This window comes from Synchiropus splendidus, chromosome 2, assembly GCF_027744825.2.
Source record: "Synchiropus splendidus isolate RoL2022-P1 chromosome 2, RoL_Sspl_1.0, whole genome shotgun sequence".
NCBI classification, from domain to species: Eukaryota; Metazoa; Chordata; class Actinopteri; order Syngnathiformes; family Callionymidae; genus Synchiropus; species Synchiropus splendidus.
This window is the reverse complement of record NC_071335.1, coordinates 33,975,859-34,000,568: the sequence shown is the minus strand read 5'-3', so window position 1 is coordinate 34,000,568 and position 24,710 is coordinate 33,975,859. Positions and strand designations below refer to the sequence as shown.

At 42.3% G+C, this 24,710-nt stretch overlaps 1 protein-coding gene across 1 annotated transcript in view; it reads left to right on the top strand.

The window, feature by feature from the left end:
* The window catches only part of LOC128754355 (alpha-1,6-mannosylglycoprotein 6-beta-N-acetylglucosaminyltransferase B-like), a 99,558-nt gene that overhangs the window by 68,305 nt on the left and 6,543 nt on the right, over positions 1 to 24,710 (top strand). The window contains exons 9-14 of the mRNA XM_053856908.1: positions 5,342 to 5,473; positions 12,866 to 12,999; positions 13,846 to 13,977; positions 17,300 to 17,463; positions 17,990 to 18,136; positions 20,313 to 20,429. Of these exons, the coding sequence (XP_053712883.1) occupies positions 5,342 to 5,473; positions 12,866 to 12,999; positions 13,846 to 13,977; positions 17,300 to 17,463; positions 17,990 to 18,136; positions 20,313 to 20,429 (826 nt within the window). The remainder of the gene's footprint in view (positions 1 to 5,341; positions 5,474 to 12,865; positions 13,000 to 13,845; positions 13,978 to 17,299; positions 17,464 to 17,989; positions 18,137 to 20,312; positions 20,430 to 24,710) is intronic.

Here is a 24,710-nt window from a genome sequence, read left to right as displayed (position 1 = left end):
TGGTCAAAGTCTCACTTGTGTACTGTGGGTGCAGCAGAAGTGCTGTTGGAAAGCATTTTTATTCTCCTTGATGATGTGCTTGAGTAATTCTACCGTCTTTATCATGGAGAGCAAATGGTCTTGTTGTGAATTTCGCCAGCGTTGGACAACTTTCAAAAGCGCTTTTCAACAACAATGCTTCTGATTAATGTCTGCCCGAGTCGGAGACTAGAAATCAAGCCCTGCTGCTTGTCGAAAGTCTTTTTACGTGAAAACTAGAGCGTCAATCATGCAGATGAATGCGGCTTTAGAGGGTTGATAGTCTGCAACACGCATCAATAATAATTAGTTCTCGGCTGCCGCTACGCTACGTCAGCGGGGCGATGCTAATGAAAGCGCTTGTGTGTGCTGCGCGTCTGTGTGTGTGTGCGCACTCATACACGTGGAATTGCACTTTCATCAACTTGAGACCGGAGTCTTTATTCATACACGTCCAGCGCGGGTGGCGGCTCAGCCAAAAGCATCTGCCCGCCGTGTCGCTCGATTGGCACATTGCTTCTGTTCCAATACTTCCTGAGTGTCAGCGACAGGATGCAGAGTGGATTAATCTGATGTCGCCCATGTGTGCAAGCATAATGGTACACAAGTGCAGCTGAGGATCTATTCACGTATCTCGCCATCAGGCCGCGGGGCTGTCTGGCTGCTAGCTGAAACGCTGTGCGCGCTCATCATCACTAAGACTGTTTCTTAGTGCTATACCCAGGTGTTTACAAATGTTTTTCCTTGTCGGTGCTAATTCACCCATGGCTCCTTTAATGCCGTCCTTCTTTATGTTTAGCTCACGTCTTCCTCCCCTCTCGGGTCGACTCCCTCCTTCAGCCGGCTTGTCATCTTTCTTACTCTCTGACCTCGTTCCTCCTCGTTCTCTGGCGCTTCAAAAATATCAGACATGAGTGTTTTCCTCTTTCTCTTTCATCTTTGATCCGCTCCTCCCAGCTGTCCTCCCTCCTTCCTTGTGCCCTCCACATATCTCTCCCTGCATTGGTGTTTATGATGTTTTGCAGCACCCTGATCTACTGCGCCCTGCTTTGGCTGATAACTGGATTCTGTTTGCCGCTTCAAGCAATGCTGCGTATTGCTTGTGTGTTCCGGAGTGTGTGCTCTTGCACACCTGCGTAGGTACTCCATAGTACAAGAGACTTGTATTGAATACTGTTATCATGGAATTTCTAGGTAAAAGGCATTGGGGGGAACTGTGTTCTGACTTCTTGGCCACAAAATGGTTCACAATGAATAGACACACAAAGCAGTCCGAGACACAGCAGCGCCCATCCTCTCTTTTTTTGCTGATCCCATCTCACCCATCCCCTCTCTGCTGCTCCCATCTCATCTAATAGGATTTTTGCTGATCCCATCTCAGTCAGTGATTTGTTGTTTGTGCTCTAACTTACCCATAAATATTTGTAACTCGCTATTTGCAACCCCCGTCTTCCGTGGCTGGTGGTTTCCGTCGTCTGCTGTAACTCTTCTTCTAAAGTCCCCTGGTGAAAGATAAGTAAAGACTTGTTGTAGCGTGGCGTGGACGTGTCTGATATGTGATCAGACTTGTGTTTAAGTCTAAACAAATAGTTTCTCTAGCTGTCAGCCTTTTGCTGGCGCTGCATGTTGGCTTCACTTTCCTCATAATGGCCGTGTAACGTTGGAGGAGAGCAGCAAGAGATGTTTTGTTATTGTCTTTATACACTGAAATATAATCCCAATAAATAATAGAGTGGCGCCTCAAAACTGGAACACAACCAAAGTCAGACTTTGCCCCTAAACTTTATCATTGTACTTCATTATACCTTATGAAAAAATGCATTACTTGAACTTGCCGTGTTCAGGGAGCTACAGACATCCATTTTTGTTCTAGGTGTGTGTAGTGTCTGTCTGTATAAGGACACTGTTTCAGTCCAACTCTGTGCGCGATGAAACCCAAGACTAACATCGGGCTTCATTGACCAATCATGTGTTGTTGTGTAATAAACCACTGTTATATTTTGGTCGTCCGGGCAGAGATTATGCCGGTTGATAGGCTCGATCTAAAGTTTTTCTCCCTAACTCTGACCTCACCCTGGATTCTGACTGCAACCTCTGTGTTGAAAGCAGGATTGGGGCTTAACTTTATTGTGGGGTAGTCCTGGTCTGTGAAGACGCGATCGTCCTTTTCTGGCTGCAGTTGGATGGTATTCAAAGCAGCTGCGGTCACAGTTGGGTCACAGTCTTATGACCAGTGGTATGCGAGTCACGTTCACATCTGTCAGTGTTTGACAGTGTTTTGACTTTGTTTGTCAGTTAAATAATGGCTGCGTTGAGGAAGACTCAGCACCCATCAGCGGGAACTTACGAGACCGGGGGATGACAAAATACCCGGACACTCTAGGAAATAAGTGTGCGAGGTTGGACGAGCAAAGCTGTTGCTGAAGTTCAGAGCCAATCAGGCATCACTGTGCACTCCATCCCAGCATGCTCTCTGATGCAGGCGGGAGTCAGGCGGGCACAGTGGGTGAAAAGCCTGGCTCCCGCCCCATGCTCTCGGGGCTCTCTCAAGATTCTGATGGCAGAGTCGGAACAGCATGACTCTGGACACCCTGACTTCCCACAGTGCACTGCGCAGTGTTCGGTGCTGTGCCCGCATGACTCCCCCCCCCCCCAACATACCCAAATGACTTGCCGTTAACATTCTTCCTTTGTTGGATAAGTATCACTCTCCATCCTCCTGAACCGACAATTACCCTGAGATCTTGAGCTCTCCCCACTTAACTCTCGCTGCATATTCCCCCAGCAACTTTGTTCAGTCAGTGCAGTTCTTTTTATGTGGCTGTGAGACTTCAGTTTGTTTTTCACTCCCCATTAGTCTTTGGCCTCACATCACATCAGCTGAGTGAAAGCAAGTAGACCTTCAATGTTCCAAAACTGTCTGCACATTTACATAAAAACACATTTGGATAAACTGTGTCAAGCACTGACGACAAATGAGCACATTGATGTCGCACTTTCAGTCACTTCTTGCATATTTTTTGAGGTGCAAGTTTGGAATTTGTACCTATAAAATGTTGTTCATCCACCTCTGCACCGTCTCAGCTGCGATTCATCTTCCTGTCACCTTTTTGTCGTCTTACCATCTGTTGTCAGTGACGCAGCTGTTGCAAGCTGCGACTGACTCTGGATACTTGAATTCCCCTTTTTCATTGTTGTGTGAATTCTGCTTTGCCCAAGGCCCAACAGTTGCCCTTGAGCTCGACTTTGAACTGCCTGACACTCGCATGATCCAATCTGCTGGGAAAAAAAAGACATGGTTTTGTGCTATTTGGAGCCAAAGCCCATGATCACATCCTTGTATTTTACCTTGATATCAATAAATGACATTTAAGAGAAATGTTTTTAAACAGCTGTTGGGAGTTCTGTCAGATATTCAGGAAACAGTTTTAAATAAGTGACTGGCTTGTTCTGCAGTAGTATTGCTTTGCTGACGTTGGCATTCATTGAAAGAGGCATATTAACAGAGAATTAAGACATTCAACAGCAGCTTTAGTTGGCTACTTCAACAAATTTTGGTTGTTGACATTTCACATCATTTGACCCAGTCAGGTCGAAAGTTTGGCCAATTTATTTGCAGTTAAGATGATTTTTTCCATTTTATAAATCAGTCATTGCGTCGCCCCCTCTTTGATATTGTTGGGCGCTCAACCACTGTCTGGTAATGGTTGCTATCAGGCTGCCAGGCCCACGCATGTACTCATCATCTAATGCACGTGTTTTTAAGAACCATTTGATAAGCTCCTGCCAGCCATGTAGAGATAAACAGAGAAGCCAACTCATCCTCATTCCTAAGACGACATATAGCAACTATACTATCCCTATTGTGTGGTTCACATTTGCATTCCATAGTGGTGCACAAGTGTCACCTCTGTATACTGTGTAGCACCTCAAATGATCATACCATAATTTCCAGACTATAGAGCTCACTGGAATATTAGCTGCACCCACTAAATTTAAAAAGGTAAATAGGTCTTAAAAATGGTTTATTATTATGCTTGTATATTAATGTATGATATATATATGATGAGGATTACTTCTAAACTAGTTTTGATCCAGCATGGAGACTGACTCATGAAACAAACAACAAGCAATGTTCTGAACTTGAATCATGAACTCCTCACATGGTTTATTTACGTTAAAGCACTCAAAACGCACTGTTTTCGTCCACATTTCCGAACACCATTGTCAGTTTCAGCCGCTGCTTCTCATCTCTGGTCCTCCAGGAGATCGCTCTGTTGGCAGAGATGGGTACACATGGGCGAAAACAGTGCAACAGCGCTTTCATGTCAATAAAGCACCTGTGATTTCATTGGTTTGATGTTAATATTTTGCCAGCATGAGCTGTTACCATATATTAGCTGTGTCATATAAGCCACAGGGTTCAGGCCACAAGAAAAAAGTATCATCTTCTAATCTTCTAGTACAGAAATTAGAATATGGTACTATATGTACGCCGATCGCCACCACTCCACTCACATCCTACCCCCCATCCTCTTTTGAATGACTTGACAAGCACCTTCTCAGCATGGCCAGTCGCGCTATGCTCTCATATGGACTGTTACAACCGATTAACAAACAGTGATGACACGTGCACCTACTTGCAGTCTCTTTTTCTCATTGACAGACATATTTTATTCACCCAAAACACGACCAAGTTGTTCATGGGGTCAATGATTTTTTTTTTCAATTTCAACCAGCTTACATATTTTGAGTTTGTAATACATTTTTCTTTGCCGTTCTTATCATTTATTTTCTGAAAATAAATTGGTAATGTTCAATTCGATTAAAGAGCTTGTTATCTTCCACTACCCCCTCAAATGTTTTCTGTTGTGCTTTGTGATTCATACATTATAATAAATGCTAACTTCTCTGGTCATTTCTGTCTTTTTCTACAAAGAGAACTGCCAAGTTAGCAGCGACTTATTGTGCTTTCCCCACCAACATTTTGGGCGAAGATAACCTACTTTAGTCTGTTATGAAATACAGGGTTCGTCTAAAAACAAACCCAAATGTTTTTCTCTTAACAAGACAATGTTTACAAGGAAAAAATACCAACGCCATCCATTAGCATCGACGCTGACTTTCTCCTGACCTTTCCATTCTGCTGCTAAACAAAAAGACGTTCTCTGTTCAAGTCAGAAATGGATTCTCCTGATGCCCTCCTGGCATCATACTCTGAAGTGCAGATAATGTTCGCTGTTTCCCGGGCCTTCATATTTCTTGCCCACAAAATCTTTAATACTCGTGTGCGTGTGTGTGTGTGTGTGTCTGTGTGCCTCAGATTCCTCGGCGTACCTCCGGGCAGAGGTAGTTGCCCACTAACTGGGCCGCTGCCCTTTGACCTCATCTACACCGACTACCACGGCTTGCAGCAGATGAAGCAGCACATGGGCCTCTCGCTCAAGAAGCACAAGTAAGTGTGTTTATAATTATCTGCCGTCAGTGTATGTGTGTGTGTAAGGCTTCATTTTTAAGGCTCAGCAAGTTAAATGATTTATCCTGCCTCATCACCCTGCACTTTTGTTTCAAAGTTCTGTGTACAGTTTTCATTTTTTTCCTCCCTTGTTCTTGCTTCCAGCAAGGAGAGAGAAAAAGCGCAGATAAAAGTGAGCGACAGTATGTGAAAATCAGAGGTTAAATGAAAGTGAAACTGACCAAGAGATGAGTGGGGATAGACGTGTGACAGGGGAGACAGCAGAGGACTGTGGTGGAGAGCCGCCGCCACGAGTGGCTGTACATAAATGGACTCTCCATGTATTTTTAAAATCCAATTATAAGTGAGAAAAGTGCATTTCATCTGTGCTGGGGGAGCTCTTTTTTCTCTCCACACAAGCTGCTTTGCTGTGTGTCTCCCCTCCACTATTTGTCTTGTACGCACACACAGGAAAACCCACAAGATACCAGCGCGCCAGCAGTCTGCATCTAATTGCTTGCTGAGGTCAGCAGCTCTCCACTCTGTCATTATAGTGTGGATCTTGATTTCTATTGTTTCTAACAGGAAATGACATCTACAGATGAGAGGAGAAGGCTTTGCTCGAAAACTCACCATTCCTATTAGTAGTCTCTTCTGCTTTTAGTCCTATATATATATATATATATATAGATAGATAGATAGATAGATAGATAGATACTAAAGTGCATTAAGAACAATTGCAGCTGCTGAAAGATATTACTTTCTTTTGTTTGTTTGTTTTTTTACCGAAAACCAAAGAACATCAAACACCCAGCAACCAAATGTTTGCCATTGCACGTATGTCAACTGTAGGCTTATCGGACAACGTGAGTGCTTCTCTGATGCCTTCTCTGTAGAAAAGCCCATTAGAGGGCTTGGTAAATGTTCATAGAACTGAAGTTACATTCAGGTAACAATTTATTTTTTATTGTGTGATAATGCAGTGAAGTGTGGATGATATGAATAGATCTCAGTGAGACCTGTTCTGACAGACTGAGTCTGTCAAAACTTTTCACTCCGTCGTCCGTCTCTTTGCTCAGAGGATGAGTCAGTCCTCTATGAAAAGGAATAACACATGCTGGAGATGGTTACTTCAGTTGGCAGGGCCAAGAACCAATGTGAGGTTCTCTAACATGAACCACTGCTGTGACGTGACTGTCGGTGCTTTGTGCTGCAGCCAAGACTCGTGCAGAGCCTGCCCAGCGTGTAAGTGTCATGCACTCCCCATCATAATGTCAGCTTCCCACTCCAGGTCATCGCACTCTGGCTACACTTTTAGTTTCGTCATTGGCTATCTCAGCGACTAACACATTAGCAGAAGATAATGATTCAATGGACATTTCTATATGTCTGGATCAAAATCTATGGAAATGTCAGGCACGCATGCGACCTTGTGACACTTCAGATGCATCATGTCATGGTGGAGGTGAAACAGTACACGGTTCAGTCCTTACCTCCATTTTTGGTCCACAGTTTCTGGTATCATTGTTTTGCCTTGTAGTCGGATCCAAGTCAAACAACCCAATTTATCGGCAGCACCTTGGTCTTTCCGTGGAGTGTCATGTCTTCCTTCTGTCACCAGTTAATGTCCCTGCATGGTTGTACGCGCCGGTCCGTTTCTTGGAGTTGGATCGTGTCAACACATGCATGGTCTCTAGCAGTGATCCCCGCCATGACTATATTCCCCACAAAGAATTCTCACATCACAGCAATCGCCATTTCACACTACCACAATTTAACCCCAAAACAAAACTGGTAGAACATGGTCTGTGAGGGTACAAACACAAAGACACCTGAAGCATTGAATTGCCAGCTCAACACTGTAAAGTGAGATTCATTCTTTGTTGTTGCAGGAGACAAACTCTGGCAGCAACTTGTGATCATCTCCTGACATTAGTAGCTCACTTTGCTCTTATTCAAAACGTGACCAGAGAGCAACATCCTCGTTGCATATTTCATCGCACTAAGGAAGGGGTGAGAGTCGAGGAGAAGCAGCTGTGCAGCCAAGGACTCCCAGATGCCCTGCTTGTTAAAAGCCCGGTGTTAGGCAATATTTCATTGATAAAATGTATGGCACTTGAAACATTTACTGAAGTTCCTCAGTGAAAGATTGACATTGTACTTTAGTGGTGATATAAAATAAGCTGAACTTGCAAAGTCTCAACCGCAGAGAGAGTCTAAAAATCTACTCTTCCTTTGAGAGGTTAAGCCTGTGTAAATTTCCACACTGAATGGAATGGTTGTGCATCTGCTCTGGTGCAGCTGGTGAGAGTTGGGGGACAAAGAAAAATATATATATGTATATATACACTCGGAAATTAACCGGAAAACCGCTGTTATGTGTTTCTCCAAAGGGACAGGGAAGTGAGTGTCTGATACTTATTCATAAAAACGAAGTTGCGTTTTCTTAAAGTTTTTATCAACTTTGTTTATTCCCTCCCTGATTTTATTTCCTTGTTCTGGCCGCAGACCTGGACTGATTTGTATTGCAGAGTGCAGTGAATTCAGGCTTGCGGAAATGAAATACAGAAGTCATTTTAAGCCGACGTGGTGCAGGTTTTTGTGTGAGAACGTTAAATATGGATTGTTACAGTCCGTGGATTATTCATTAAAAAGTTAGCATTGGTTTTAAACATGTCTATTTACGAGCCGTTGTTTTATCGATCCATAAACACGGAGGCAAAACGTTGTTCATCGTAAGGAGATTCCATATATTTGTCTCTGACGACTTCATCCATTTGTCTCCCAGAGCAAATCATTGACCAGGTTTGGGTCAATGACAAACCTATTCACCTCTTCCACTCCCTCTTGCGCGCCACTCTCATTTCTCCCTGGTGCAAGCGCAGTCTAGTTAAGGCTGAGAGGCATCATCCATCACGTGCTCTGAGCATTGGGGCCCTTCAGCTCCCGTTAATTACTTTTGTTTTATGCCCCCAAAGACTTCCACGTTCATTTATTACGTCTGGACGACTTGAGAGCTGCCCCATGCTGTTGTGCTTTACGTGTGTGTGTGTGTGTGTGTGTTGAGATGCTCGCGGCAGAGAGAGGATGGTCTTAAATCAAGCCGGCTCATCAGATCATAAATCTTGCATATTGATTAGCTTAGCAAGCAGGATGAAATGCTCAGATGGAGACAGGCGATACACTCTGGGAACGTAACCACACAACCTTGATGCCTTCAGATGTTCTGAGGGCATCTCTGCCAGGCCGGAAGCTTTATTGAACAGCATCTTATTTCTGTCCATCCTGGACACCACCCCGCCCTGGTATGGCTCAAACATCTGCCCTGTCGAAATACAACGTGTCTTATTATGTAACAAGAATTGATCCACTGAATGACATATCAGTAAAGCGGTTTCTCAACAGCAGTGAAAAGGTTTGATATGAATCCATTCTTTCGTGATGAGGCGCTTTAAGGGGGCGAGGTACAGCTGTATAAAGGATGTTGCAGACACAAGTGCTGAGCAGTGATGGTGACATTTAGTCTATGGCAGCCTGGTGTTAACACATTTCACAAAATCCGTCTTCCCAAACTCAAAGTTTGGGCCAGAATGCCGATGTATCTCCACCCTGCTGGAGTCCTCCAGAGGACTGTTGAGCCTCGCCGAGCAGCCGTTTAACCCAGATTAGACCCCCACTCTGATCTCCTGTTAGATATTCAGCTCAGCAACTGCTTGCTTATCCCATCTTCCCCCGCCGTTCGTGTTCGCTCCCGTGGGGACCTCTTATCTATGTACAGGGAGATTTTTAGTTTCAGAGTCGACGATATGTAATCTAAGCAAGTGGGTAGGACAAAGACAAACTCACATTCTTCTGTGACCTCTAACAAATAGGGAAAAAAAGTTCTTGTTTTTAATATCCTTTGATATCGCTGGAGAAAGTTTTTCACTTTCTGTTCTTACTGTTGGCTGTGTTTGCAGTTCAGCGCCCTGTCAGGTATTAGATGTTGGGCGTCTAACTCCAGTGAATGATGAGGGGTTGTGCAGACAGCTAGTGTTTTGTTTTCGCTTGCTTTGATGTAGTGCTAGGCATTAATTCAGCTGTGCTGCTGATACATGACTGAACATATTCATTCCTCTTCTTCAAAATGACTGAAATATTCTTCTGGAATTGGAATACATTTCTTTTACTGTGTTTCATGTGTGACATTTCCTGAATTTTTTGATTAAATGATTTAATTCTCAGAGCGATTCGGATCACCAGCTGGATCTAGAGGATTCTGTATACTCTCTTATTATTAGAAGTATTACTATTAGTATAATTGTCTTTATTATTATTAGCAGTAGTAGTATTGTTATTGTTGTCAGTATTAGTATCAGTATTAATTGTTTCTGGCTTCTCTTATTTAACTTATTTTTTCAACTTCTTTTTTTGTTTTTTTTTGTTATTGAAAGAAACCTTTTCCATATACAGTGTATATATATATGTATTTCTTTATTTTATTTTTTGGTCTATTTTCTTGCCCAGGGTTGTTATAAATATGTAGCGAGTGTGGCCCACCAGGAATACAAGATATAAATTTGATCTGGCGTTCATGTTGCTTGTTGTAACTTTTATTTGAATTGATTTATTTACGGCATACAATTTTAAGCCAGTTTCGATTTTTAACTGATGCTTAGTGTTAATCTTTAGCCATTTCATCTTTAATGCTGTAAACACCTTCTGGGCAGAATAGCAACTCAGGCCAGGTGTTTTCAGCAGCTCTAAAACCAGAGCAGCTCAGGGTCAGGCTTCTGTCCGAACGTGGGTCTTTTCTCTGGAGACCTGCCTTGGTTTACTCGGGGCACTCTAGTCATCCCTGTGCTTTCAAGTCAGCCTGATTTTGAGTTCTGAAATAATTGGAAGAGCTTGAGCTGTTGTGAGCATTTCAGTCAGATAGTTCAGATGAAGAGGGTTGGAGCTGCCGGTGGACATTTGATCCAACCTCTCAGCTCCATTGTCAGCCCTGTGGTCTCCCCCTCGGTGGGAGTGACTGTGAAAAGAAGTTAAGGTGACCATTCACCTGATGTATTGTCCACTTCTGATGTGATGTGGCGCCACTTCATCCCTCCATTATTCCACTTCTGTTGTGCTTCTCTGCCTGGTGAAAGCTCAACCGCTGTCTTCCATCTATTTCATATTTTATCTGTAAGAGCTCGCAGTAACAAAGCAAATTTGTTTTCTTTAACAATGTTCCTTGCTGGAGTTTTGTACTGTGAAACACGCGGTACACAAAAGCGATACCAGACACAAAAGATGTGGCCGGTGATGTCACACCAAATGGATCAAATCTGCAACTGAAAGACAAACGACATTACACAGGGATACAAATGCATCGCGAAAGAGAAGCAATTTCTCTTTCGCGAGCTGCTTCAGTAGACCATAAAAGAGAATAACAACAAGTCCTGTTGTATTTGTGTGGCTGAGAACTCGTTTGATCAGCCTGCTCTCTCGAGACTGCTGTGATGTGAGCGGAGAGGCTTCTGTGACAGACACAGCTGAAAACACAAACAGGCTGCATTTCTCTTGATGTTGCACTTCTCGATAAGAAATGCTTAGAAAGTTAATGTCAATGGCACAGTGACACGAATCCATTCTCTTAAGCTATTCAGCCCTTTGTGTGGTGACACACTGCTGGGGTGTACAGTTGGAAAGCAAAGTCGAAATCCTAAGTGGAAAAAGCTCCCTTCAATCATGTCCTATTGTTTATAGCACCTGGTTTTATTCAATTGTTTATGTCACATATGGAAGCTACAGCTCCGTTTTTGTAATAACCATGTAATAAAGTATATTCTTATCTCTCGATCAAAAATATTTTGGCAGTCATCCCTCAGTCAGATCGAAGTGATGATCTTGGTAACGTGCTTCAGTTGGAGGTCCTCCTAACAAACAGCCTCTGTGTTTTGAGATAAAACTAAATGGTCTGGACACATAGAGAGAAGAGACAGGGAAGACAAGCCTTGAGGTTTGGGCTGAGCGATTAATCGTTCACAATTAATTATCATGGATATTTTCTGCTCAATGTCGGTTATTGAGCGTCACCCTGTTTATCGATTGGCCACGTCCCCTATGGTCACCAGAGGTCGCTGTGTTCTGAATCTGACTGATACAAACAGGACACGAGCTGAATAGGTGTGAGCAGGGCGGGTGCACGAGCTGCTGCAGGTGAAGCAGGCTGACTTGCAGTGGCACCTCTTCATGGGAAATGGTGAATGAATAGAAAAAAAATAAAGTCTGGACTCCTAACTACCGACATATTGCCTCACATGTCTAGTTCCTGACACATAGTTTTACTTATAATCTGGACGACTATGTCAGCAAATAAGCAAACAGATTTTTGTCGCCGCCCGTACCGTAAAATATGGACATGGAAAAGTGAAGCATCCCTTATTGAACTAGAACAGGATGCGATTTGTTGCGTATCTAGAGGTGTCCTGAAGATGGAGCTGCCAGATTTGTGTCTCTCCTAGTGTGTGAACAGCCGCCATGTCTGTCTCTACCTGGCTGATTCTATTGTCAGGTGGAACCAGAAACGGCGGACGGGAGCCTGTGTTGGGAGTTGAACACAGAAAAAAGTCACTGCCATGTGCGAGACAGTTTTGTACATTGACTTGTTTTCAGATTGTGGCTTGATTTACATTTTTCTTGCGGTTGGTCTTACCAGGACTGTCTCTCCACAGTGCTTCTCCATGTCCTGTGATATACCTGCGAATGTGCATCTCCAATTGTTTTGCTTTGTTTTAACTGTGACTTTTATTCTGCACTTTGAGCTGCATTTCTGTGTGTAATTGTAAATATTAATTTAATGTGATTCGCACACCCAAAACAGAGAGTTCAACTGTTTTCTATAGATTGGTGTATATTGGTGTAAATCATTTCACTTGTGAAGGTTCATATGATATATTTACATTTTTATTTTGAATAAAACTGTATTTATTATGCTAAAAAATAACTAATGTGCTGAATACCGAATGTAAAATGTGGGTGTTAAGTTGGGTGTTTTTACTAATATTAAGATATTTAATGTATAATTAATTTTAAAAAATACACTACAATTATGTCAATAGAATAAATAAATTGATGTTAATCATTTATATTAGTGCTTTAAACAAAACATCCATTCCAGCCACAGTGAACAGGCTAATAATGTAAACAGAAGGCTCTAGATGTGGTTCTATAGGGACTGGCCTTAGTTTAGTATGTTCCTGTGCTTGTGTGGGTGTCCTGCCTCCTACACTCCAAAAACACAAAACTAACTCAACTGAAAAAGAACATGTCGATCCCACCAATGAGCCCAGATGAGTTTAGAAGTGAAAGGTAGCTGAGAGACTTTGTCAGATTGTGAAAACAACTGTGCTGTTTCCGTTTTCCCAGGTGCCATATTCGCGTGATTGACACTTTCGGCACGGAGCCGGCCTACAATCACGAGGAGTATGCGACTCTGCATGGATACCGGACCAACTGGGGCTACTGGAACCTGAACGCACGGCAGTACATGACCATGTTCCGTGAGTGGAAGTCATTTCTACCTCGCGTGCTTTAGCTTTAGAAGCATCTCTTGTTGATTGTGCTTGAAAGACTTGAAACATCTGTGATGTGTCACCGGCTTCAAATCACAATATTAAAAGACTCCGCTCTTTCTTTGGCAGGTCTGGCTGTCGGTTGACTTTGAATCCTTAAATGCAACTATTTTCAGCATCCCCACATTATCAGTTATTGACTGTCTCCTGCTTCTATTTCTGCTCTGTCTCGCGCAAATGTTTTCAAAGCCTTCGCTACTGTCAGCCGCTTTCTTTCCCCCCCGAAACATCTGACACGCTGTCCTGTTCTCACATTGAGCGCTCAGCCACTGAGCACCACAGTTAAGCTGCAATTCAAGTCTGAGCCCAGGTGAAGAGCTCTTGTTGCGAAAGATAAGATAGAAAAGATAGAGAATTGAATTCTCCAATCCAAGTGTTGTTGAAGTTTTAGCAAGAATATTCATTTGCACATCAGGTGTGGCTTCAAAACATCCCACGTAAATGTACCTGGCAGATATCTGGGTTACATTTGTCATCGCCGTTCAGCTTTAAACTAATATTCATGACTTGAAGAGCAGCTTCACCGCACCTCATCGCTACCAAAACCTTCCAGGCCTATTTTTAACTCCAGCAGCTGGCTCGGTGACAATCACTATTTATAACACTTATGGATGTGATAATCACACTGTCGGGCCGCTCAAGTGAAGCAAACAAAGACAAACTGCTGTTTTCTTTTTCTTCTTCTGGCTCTCTAATAACAACGTAACCTTCTTTCTTCTCTCTTCGTTTCTCTCCCCTCTGCCTCCTCACAACTAATGACTAACACACACGTAGCGCACACACCAGACAACTCCTTCATGGGTTTCGTTTCCGAGGAACTCAATGAGACCGAGAAGAGGAACATCCAGCAGAATAAAGTCAACAACATGGCTGTGGTGTACGGGAAGGAGGCCAGCATGTGGAAGGTGCAAGCATGAGCATCCACTTGAACTTCATGTTCCATGTTTGGTATTAACCTGTTTGACTGCTTTCCCTTTCAAAACTGGCAACGTGCTGCTCCGTGCTATAGCTTCAGGTAAGATCCTTCTATTGTGGATGGATGGATGGATGGATAAGATAAGATAAGAGAGACTTTATTGCTCTCAAAAGGAGAAATGTACCATTACTGGAGCTCTGAATGGATGAATGGATGGATGGGTTTGCTGAACCCAAAAATGCATTTAACATTTGTTTGAAGAAACCAGAGCAAAAATAAACTCAAATCTAATCGGAGCTTTCAGACCAGAATACGATGAACAACTGAATGTGTTCTTCATTACTGCTCACCGTTGACTGTTCAAATTCAATCACTTCCATTTGCTGCTCCAAAAACCAGCAGGGGTGACGCACAGCCTGGAGAAGGATTTAGAGGTCTGTCATTCGCTCACACAACTCATGTTCAACACATAATGCCGGACAGCGAATGAAAGGAATTCACAAGAAATTCCAATTAAACAGAGAAAATACTATGCTTCTATTATGCCCTGTTGAATTGTCAAAAGCAAATATGTGCCATTATGTTTCTCCAACCAAATCCCTGTATCAACATGAGCTGTGAAATTGTTTTGATATTCACACAATCGTTGCGTCCTAATCACATGCACTGTTTTATAACCATTTTTTTTCATTTTTAAATAGAGATATGGATGGATTTACCTTCTACTCCCCCTCACATAATTCATAATTAGTGTGCGGGGGCCTCTTGTGTTTGGCGTCTGTTATATTAACATAATGCTAATGGTAATCATATTCATTACTTGAACACAAAACACATTTTTGCCCGTTTTCCTGCATGTTATATAAAAGAAATAATTATATTATTTCAAGAAAATACTTCTGTAGATTGGTTTCTTTTGGTTTAAAGCATTGCTCTTGTGAATGTCACATGTCACTAATATGTCACATGAACCATGTGACACATTTTTATTTGGAAGAAAATTTTATTTATTTTGCTGAACAACAAATGGCTGAATACCGAATGTAAAATGTGGGTGGTAATTTTTTTACTAATATTAAAATATTTCATGAATAATTCATTTTAACAAAATACATGACAAAATATTTCAGTATTTATTTAAAATAAATAAATTGATGTTCATGATGATGATCATTTATATTAGCGCTTCAAACAAAACATCTAATTGAAAAATGGTGTACTAGTAGATAGATAAAGCCAAACAAACATTTGGAACTAGTTAGCTTAGCCATAAAGAACAGGCGAGTCATGTAAACAGAAGGCTCAAGATAGTTTGGTGAACACTCTCACACGTTTCACTCTCCACTTTAAAAGAACTGAAAACTTCAACTCTGTATGCAGACGTTGGATCGCACTTTGCACTGAAGCGTCGCTATGACGATGGTCGGAACCTGCTGCGCTTAATGCTTGGCCAACAAATAAATGATGAAATAAAGAGGAAAGGTGTGATATGTGGGTCAGAAAGTCAAAATCATTGCATCTGTTTGGTTCTGTGAGACACAGTCGGTGCTATCTCTGCTGAAAATGGTGGATTGTGTTGCCAGAATTTAGTCTAGCAGAGTTCATTTCACCTCCACAGCGCATTTCTGTATTTGAAGAAAACATTAAGTTACATCACATTTTTTTTATTAATCGGACTAAAACTAATGGTGGACTTTTTTCATTACTTGGACACAAAACACATTTTTGCCCATTTTCTTGCGTATTATATATAAGAAATAATTCTATTATTTCAGGAAAATAGTCTGATACTACAGTAGTTTTCATCCCTCTCTGCCTCCAAACTTCAGTAGTTTTTTTCGTAAAATCATCTTTTTTCATTTGGTTTTCGTCACTCACAAAAAAAGTACCTTCATCATTCCCTGGAGCTGGAAAACAAGGTTCCAGCAGCTGGAATGCAGTTAATGATGGTGGAAAGCCTGACTACACTCTTGCAGCATGTCACAGCAGCGCTTGTTAGCCGCCGCGTGTCATTGTCCTCCGTCTCTCGCAGGAGGCTCTTCTCATCTTTCCTTGTCACGTTCCCAACTTCCACAAGACAAAAAGAAAAACACAATTCCGACCAGAGCCGGTGTCGGTCTTTTCATGTTAGGTGTTAATTGAAGGAGGGTTAAAAGGAAAAAGAGGAGCTTCCCTCGCGCGCTGGCGTGTTTCTCCGGCTAATTTGTGTTGTCTGCTGCACTTAGCGCTTGAGATAATCTCCTAATTGGTTCACAGAGGAAGCTATTGATCGCTACAACCTCCTATTATGGCCGCCGGAGGGAATGCACGCTTCAGCGCAGTGCTACAGTAAGCTGCTTAACACCGGACAAGCAGTCGATACTCTGGCCCAGGGTGACTTTCCATTCAACAGGGCTTTTTTCTGTGTCTTGTTTACACCAGCTGGTTTGTTTTCTGTTGCCCATCAACCTTGACCGTGGAGGAACTCCCAGTGCCAGGACCCACTGAATATTCTTTTCATTAAAAAGCAGGGCTCCAACATGAGACTTTCATATTCAGGAAGTGAATGGGCTGCGCAGGTATTTGCCCATCGCTGCCTTCATTTGAAGTTGAAGATGATTATTTGGACTTCTCTGCTGTTCTGAGCTTTTAAATCACATTTAGTCAAAAGAAACAGCTGAATGTCTCTAGTTTTTAGTCGTAATGTTTCCCAAAGTTGCAGGATGGTTATGAATTGGATTTCATTTTAATTGAATTTTAAGCACAATATTTAAAGAGTGTGGCTCAGGCGTATCAAATATTAGGAGTCTCACTCACTTTGAGCTGCTGAGAAGTGAAAGCTTATTTGGTTCCCATGACGAGCTCCTGAATGTGATGTAGCCTTGTGAATAAAAATATGTGGAAATTTAATATGAAGTCTACAGCTTACAGAGATGCATATAAATGAGCTCATTGTAGCCCCGCTGCAGTGCCTTAATATTTGGACTGAAATACACTTAGTTTAAATGCAATCCTCCCCTTCATTTTCTCCAAAAGAGCATTTAGCTGATGTTAATAATTTTTATGCACAAAAAAAGCTCATATTAGTGGTTAAAAACTGTGTTTGTCATAATATTGTGAGAATAAGTGTTGATATTTTTGGTTCAGACGCTGCCCATTTTCCTTTTATTTTGCTCTTCTTTTTATTGAGCTGCCAAAATGAGGGAGGAAAGTCATTGTTGGTGGCTCAGTCGAGTGGTTTCTCAAGTGTCTCCACTTAACAACTCTTCTTTAGCAGCTGTTGAACTACTCAAAGTATATAAACAGGATGAAGGTGGATCATATTTCATCTCTTCCAACAGGGAAAGGAGGGTTTTCTCCAGATATTGCACAAGTATATGGAGGTCCACGGCACGGTCTACTATGAGACACAAAGACCTCCAGAAGTCCCGGCTTTCGTGAAGAACCATGGTCTGCTGCCGCAGCATGAACTGCAGCAACTGCTACGCAAAGCAAAGGCAAGTGACTCCTGTCTTATTCGGTGCTCATGCAGTAGTTGGGGGTGTTGCTGTTTCTTCTTTTGTATATCATTGTCCTTTTATTTACTATCATTATTCTCCTTATTGATGATCACAAATAGCCTTTTTGCAGTGTTTGTATCCACATTATCGCTGCTTTTTAAGAAGAATCCAGAAAAGGTTGGGGAGTGAGTCATGGAACCATATTCAGTGTGGCCTTTTCCGCATCACATTGTATTTTATTGAAGTAATGTTGATAATGTGTTACAGTTGAGGTTCAAACTGTGCTTTAATATATATTTAAATCATTCATTTGGGTCACGATGTCATACAAAGCCAGTCCATATGAACCACTGCATAAAATATTCACACTCATTCTGCATTTCTCCTTGATGTATCAGTTTCTGTTTATTCCCCCCAAGAATGCTTCAGTGACACCATAAACCAATCCAAAACAAACCAGATTTGTCTTCATTTTTTCACTGTAATTGAAACTAAACTCTGAAGCATGTTTTATTTCTGACAGCTCTTCATCGGCTTTGGTTTCCCGTACGAAGGCCCCGCCCCTCTGGAGGCCATTGCCAATGGATGCATCTTCCTGCAGCCCAAGTTTCAACCGCCTCACAGTTCTCTGAATCATGAATTCTTCAGAGGCAAACCTACTTCTCGAGAGGTGCGCTTTCTCTCCACAGCAAGCTGAACCCCAACGTATCCGAGAAATAATGGTTGAAAAGAAATGTTTTGTAACATTTGTTCGAGGACAGACATCTTCACATCACAAACATGATGTGTTTTTCCTTTTTTTTTTGCATTTGTAATCGGTGTATTGGCGAGGAATAACAGTGGAAAATTACATGGGAACTCAGCATGGCAGGAGCTTCCTCCCGGGGGTCGGTTGCAGCAGAGCATGACAGTTTGAGGCCAGGTGGTTGATAAGACCTAATGAGAGGTCATCAGGTGGCACTCTCCTTCCTTGGTGTTTCCTTGAGGAGGTCCACAACCTGAGAGCTCAACACGCTTCCGCGGTGTGTCCCATGACAGCACTCAGTTATTCCTCCTACACAGCCTCTGATTGGCCCTTTCAGCTGCTCCCTACAAGACTTTCATGGATTAACCTTGATCTTGGCATCAGAGTCCCGTCCCTCAAAGGAGCCTCAAACTGTGGGAATCAACCTGTGCTATTCTGTATTTATTACCAACTTATTACTCCTCAAGGTACATGAACGCCAAACACAACCTTTGCTGCTGACACCCAAGTTTTCCAGCGACCAAAAGAGCTTCCCCCTCCTTCTTAATGTATGTTTGAAAAGTAGGTTAATCTGCTGAGGGGGTGGGTGTAAGGTTGGAGGAATGTCAACATGGCAGATAGCAGACGCAGAATTGTTGCCCTGTATTTACTGTAGATGTATGTTTAAAGCAAAAAAAAAGCTCAGTAAGTCATGAATGCCAGCTGCTGCAATGATCAGCTTCTTCCATTTCGCTTCTTCGCCTTGACTTTTTGCTCACTTGCATACATATCCATATATGTCCTCAGCTGTCATTGGTTTACACTGCACCACCAGTTGGCCAAGTTTAGCTCTTTTAACCTCATTTGATGTGAATATATTGGCTGAAATGTGTCGCACGAAACGTGCTGAAGCTGAAACTTTGTCGGCCTCCTGGGGCACTGTGAGCATTTTTATTGAAGGAGACCAAACTATCAGGTCAGGTTCAAGATTGGTGGTGTCAATTTCCGTTGGGAAGCCAAGTCCCTTGCTGCACCTGGCAGTGTGGGCTCTGATGTTGGTGTGCCTTTCTAGGATAGCTCCTCAGCTCCAGGGTCGAACTGACTGGAGGAAATGAGGCAGCAGAAAGGCAGATGAAGGGCATTGACGTTGGCTTGTCTCCTTTCCACTGGCTGACATTCTGGGTGGAAGTAGCATATAGCGACATTACTGGTGGCATGAGCCACGTAAAAAAATAGATACATAAAATAAATGGCGCACACATTTCTATCTACGCGGCTTGATATTTCGGGGGGGATCATGGTAAAATGTATATGTATACTGCCCATAAGTCACATGACCAGCTGTTCAGGTGAGCCTTACACAGTAAAGCAATGTGGCTCTTAGCCTCTGACTGGTTGGCCACCCCTCTTATATGTCCTTAAACAGCATGATGCGCCACACATAAGAAGACATTTTGGATCAGACCATGGCGATGTGATCCAAAACACACTGCTGCTTGAGCATGCATGACATCCGAAGGGATCAAGTGTGTCAAAACTCCACATGGGTCACCGGTCTTGAATGAGTGGATCTATTCAAGTAAAATGAAAAAAAAATTATATAACAGCACATTGAGCTTTTGTATTGAAATTAAAAGATACTGATATAATGGCGCAGCACCAATGACAAAACTTAAGAATGGAAATAGCATGAAGAAGTGGTCTCATGAACCCACACACTGGCTCCTCCAGTAACCTATTCCTGAGACATGGGATGATGTGTGGAGCCCTTATCACATGGAGTCTCAAAACACAACCGACGTTGTTGTGAGACCAGCTTTCACGAGTCACTCTGGGCTTTGTGTATGAAGAGAAAGCACCATCTTCACTTCACTCCTCGTAGTGCAATGAGTGGCTGGAGTTTACATTATTCAGAGAGACACATCCTCAAGAAGAGGGGGGGTCACTCCAGCGGCTGGAACTCTGCTGGGAGGGGAACAATTGAACTGCTCCTACTGTACATCTACTGACAATGATGCGATACAGTTTGGTGCACTCATTCGATTTCTAAAAAAGAATAAACACAAAACAAACACAAATGACTGTTCGCCAGTGGTGAAATTCCTGCTCTCTTTTTTCCCAGGTGTCCTCCCAGCATCCGTATGCAGAGCAGTACATCGGTAGACCTCATGTCATGACGGTGGACTACAACAACTCGATGGAGTTTGACGCTGCTATCCGCGAGATAATGAGAGCCAAGGCAAGTTTGCTCTTAATTTTGGCAGCCCAATTAGAAAGAGGAAAAGAAAAGATTGAAAAACAAAATTGTTTTCCTCAACAACAGAGGCGAGCTCGGAATATAGAACTGCGAGACATAAACGTGAGCTGAGAGGGAAAATGAGGGAAGAGAAGTTACCTGCAGTGGGAACGTTTTCATGAAGCAGTCGGCAGAGACTGCTAAAGTCTTCCGAGTGAGAAGTTGTGAAGTGGCTTTAAAGCTAGATTCATTTATACTTTGGTGGATTCATTTTAATGATCTCATTACGCATTGTTTTTACGGAGGTGAAAGCTTTTCTGTCTCTGAGGTAAATTGTCTCAGCAGAAATTAAGCTGAACGTCCACAAATAAGACAAAAACAAGTGCCGTTGTGGGATTCTTTTTTTAAATCAAGCAGCCGTTTGTGTGATTCAAGAGCAGCGCAGGCTTGGTTATTATTGTTTAGCACCCTGCGTTAGGATGCAGTGATTATACCTGTGTGAAACATTTGAATAGCAGACACTTGCTCAGTGGAACAATAGAGTGTCGCAGAGAGTTGGTAAAAATCTTCCCTGCCCAGCCTCCGACTGTTTTCTTAAAAGGGAAAATGGTATACCTCGGGTGCAAAGCTGTGTCATCACCACCGTGGGAAGCAAACCCTTTGACCTTAATAAAACACCACCCACCCCTCTCTATAACAAGACATCCCTTACTTTTTCCTCTGTCTTTCACAACAACCGTACAAAGTCAGCCACCTTCACCTATCTTGATCATGGTCCCTCGTCTCTCCTATCCTGCTGTACTTCTCATTTACTCTCCTCTAACCTCTTTGGTCGTCTTCTTCTTCTAATCCCTGTGGGCTTCCTGATCCCACTACTTGCACCAGAGTGAATGCGTTCAGCCCTTACCTGGTGCTGAGCACTTGGCTTTGACCAAACCTCGTGGCTGTAGTCAATTGCTGCTGCCATACTCTTGACATTGAGTCAGTTCTCTTCACCTCTCTGTTCTCAGCTTGTGTACTGATGTTTCACCGTGTCTTTGGCCCTTCACTCAGGTGTTCAATTATTCACGTGGGTCGTAAATAAGCCCTAAAGTGATTTGAGCAGCTCCGTACCATCCCACTGCTGACATCATTTGTGAGGGAAATTGGTTAACACCATTCCCATACCGTTTTTATCCTGGTCATCCTGGTAGCATTAGAAGCCTTTATGCTCAATGTTACGTACAGATCCGGATCCGGACCTGGACGGAACCTTCTGTCCATGCACTGTGTAAATTTCGTCCATATTTCAGCACGTTTCAACAAAACTTATGGATCAGTGCCAATGGAAATCATTGGGGCGGTGTTGCTCTTATGAGACGCGAAGAAGAAGTATCACTGGCGGAACTTCTTTGCCCTCCAGTCGCAATGTATTTAATGGCCTCAGTGACCATCACCTCCTAAAATGCTGTTTGCTTTAGAGTTTGTCATATACTTTTGTGATATGCTTTTGACTGAGGGCTGCTCCCCCCAGTGGACATATTGTTGAACAGCAGTGCCAACGTTAAGTTCTCATGGAAGTATGTGATCAGTGACTTTAACATTGTTTGAAACACTCGTAAGGGAGCATAAATGGGTCTTTAACAAGTAAATATATGGAGTCATCTCATTGACATTCTGTGTGTCTATTTCCTAAAATGTGACATTCAAATTGCATAAATCACAGCTTTGGAAGGCAGACGTGTCTCATCATCTGCATCTCAATTCTACTGAAGAGTATGTGAGTTTGTCATTACAAGAGGATAACACATGCCCACAACAGAGCGTCGGAAATGTAAACACTGTCTGGCCTCACAGAAATGAGAACGTTTAGTTTGAAGTTGCACCACATTTTTATCTCTGAATGCTAATAGGTGGATCTTATCGGGCAGAATAAGTCAGCGCCTGTTTAACGGATCAGCGAGATAAGATGAATGGAAATGTGGCTCTTTTGTAGTTCTGTGTTTCTCTCCATTCACCGTGAGATGTAGCCTGACATTAATTACATGGGTGCAAATACAGAGATGACAAAGGATGATTAAGAAGTCTCAGGTTGGCAACTATAGAAAAGTCAGTGATAACGGAGAGGAGGCAGAGTCGACGGATATGCCTCTGGAAAAGTAAGGCTTCAAAGGCAAAAGAAAAAGTGTCAGTGACCTAAAATGGAGTCTGTTCAGCTCTAATTTTCTCTGTTAAAATCTTATTAGTGAATTATGAGTCCTATTTTGATCTTCAACATCGAACAATTGTTAAGTTTTGTGAATATAAAGAATTTTTTAAAGGTTATTTATGGGGTTTTTGAAAATCATTAAAAATCGACATATTAGCATTCCGTCTTTTCTCTATGGGGCCTAAAGCTTTATTTTGTTTCATTCTTGAATAACTTATACAACCAGTGTCGTGCTCCTTTCGAAGGACAAAGATCTTGACCTTTTAATAGCCTTTAAAGTCCATGTCTCAGTTGTAATTACAGAGCTTTTATCTTGAAGAGAAGAAGTGGCTGGTCTGTTGGTGACATTTGTCTATCGACCGACATCTGTTTTACATCAAAGCGTCCAAGAACGTCATGCAAAATCTAAAACAGCACAATATAAAACCAAAAGTGTGGAAAGTAAAAAAAAAAAAAAGAAGATAATAAAAAGTTGCTATCTTGCCTTGGATCTCTCTTTTTCCGAACTGACTGCTTGTTTTCTCCTACAGCGTGAATTAGCTCTAAGCTTTAATCAGATTTGCTCTATGCAAATTTCTAAATTGCATCACTGCGTGTTCTTGTTTCTTATTGGTTTTCACTTTAAAATGGGCCAAGTCTGATTTCACACTTGCCTGAACATTGGACTGTTTTAATTCCAGATCAGAGGATCAATTTAGAGAAGTGCGTATGCTTCTCTAAAGATGTTTTCATACTTAAAGCGTTAAAAATGTTATTTTCCATCCACTTTTCCCTTGTGTTTTATGCAGATAAAAGACGTGACTGTCATCATTAATCAGCTGGTCAGTTGTCTCTGTATATTTTGGAAAATAATAGGAATAAATGAATCCTGTTTTTACATTCTGTTACACAGTACAGTTACGCTTGCCATACAGGCAAGTGTTTGTCATACAGTACCTACTGTAGAAAGGCACTGAGACAGCGCAAACTGACGCCCGGTCTTTGTTAAAATAGTGTACAATTAAATTAATGGATAACCTCGTAGTCCTGGTCTGTATCGCTGGTCAGTGTGTTGAAGTGACGTCCACTGAACAATCTTGCATGTTGTTCCTTATAAGGTCACATGATTCAGCTTCAGCTGGAATGATGAATGGAGTACATTTTAGAATGTTTATGAATCCAAATGAATCTCCAAATATCACCAAATTCCTGTCGCTTCTTAGGTATCTGCTTTCTACCAGTCCTGGGGCCTCATGTACAGCAGCACAAGAAGATTAAAAGGACAGCGCACGCACATTCACACAGCAAAATCAGCGGCATGTTCCAAACAGCAGCAGTCTAACATCACAACATGCAGGTCACGACAGGAAATATTTTCATTCAAATCAATATCTAGATCAAATGTGATGCACAAACACAGTTGACCAACATTATGAGGCTCTTCAACACATCCATACATTTGCCTTAGATAAGATCAAACTACAAGACCTTTTGTTCGACGCACTGTTATTGGAATATGTAGCAGTAGCAGTGTCAAAAATATCCACTAAAGTGCATGCGGGTTTTCATTCCAACCCTACAAGCATATATATATATAAGTTGACCAATAAGGTGTCAGCTAAAATGAGACTGTCAGTCACCTGATTGGTGAGAAGGTTGGAACACAAGCCTGCACCCACCGTGACCCTGTTTGACACCCCTGACACGGGTCTTTAAATGGTCAGTCATTTCGCTCATGGTGCTGAACTCAAGCACAGAGCCTCATGAGTCGTGAGTGACACTGACATGTTTCAGGTTTGCGTTCTATTCAGTTGTTTTTCTCTTGTCTATTTAGAGCGTCTAACTGTGAAAGGCGGTAATCTTCTGTGCTTAGCTCATTTACATATGATTTGCATATTTAAATGAAGACATGGAAAAGGAGGCGTCGGGGACTCCAACATCTCCACTCGACTCCACTTTGATTAACAGTAGTGTTCCCTGGTCTTGTTTTGCCAGGATAAGAATGCGCTAGCTAGACCACGTTCTCCTCACAATGAGGAGATTTGGGCTCCACCAAAATGCTCTGTGTCTTTATCAGCACTTATTTTTATTGGCATGTCAATGTAAGTTATTTTGCA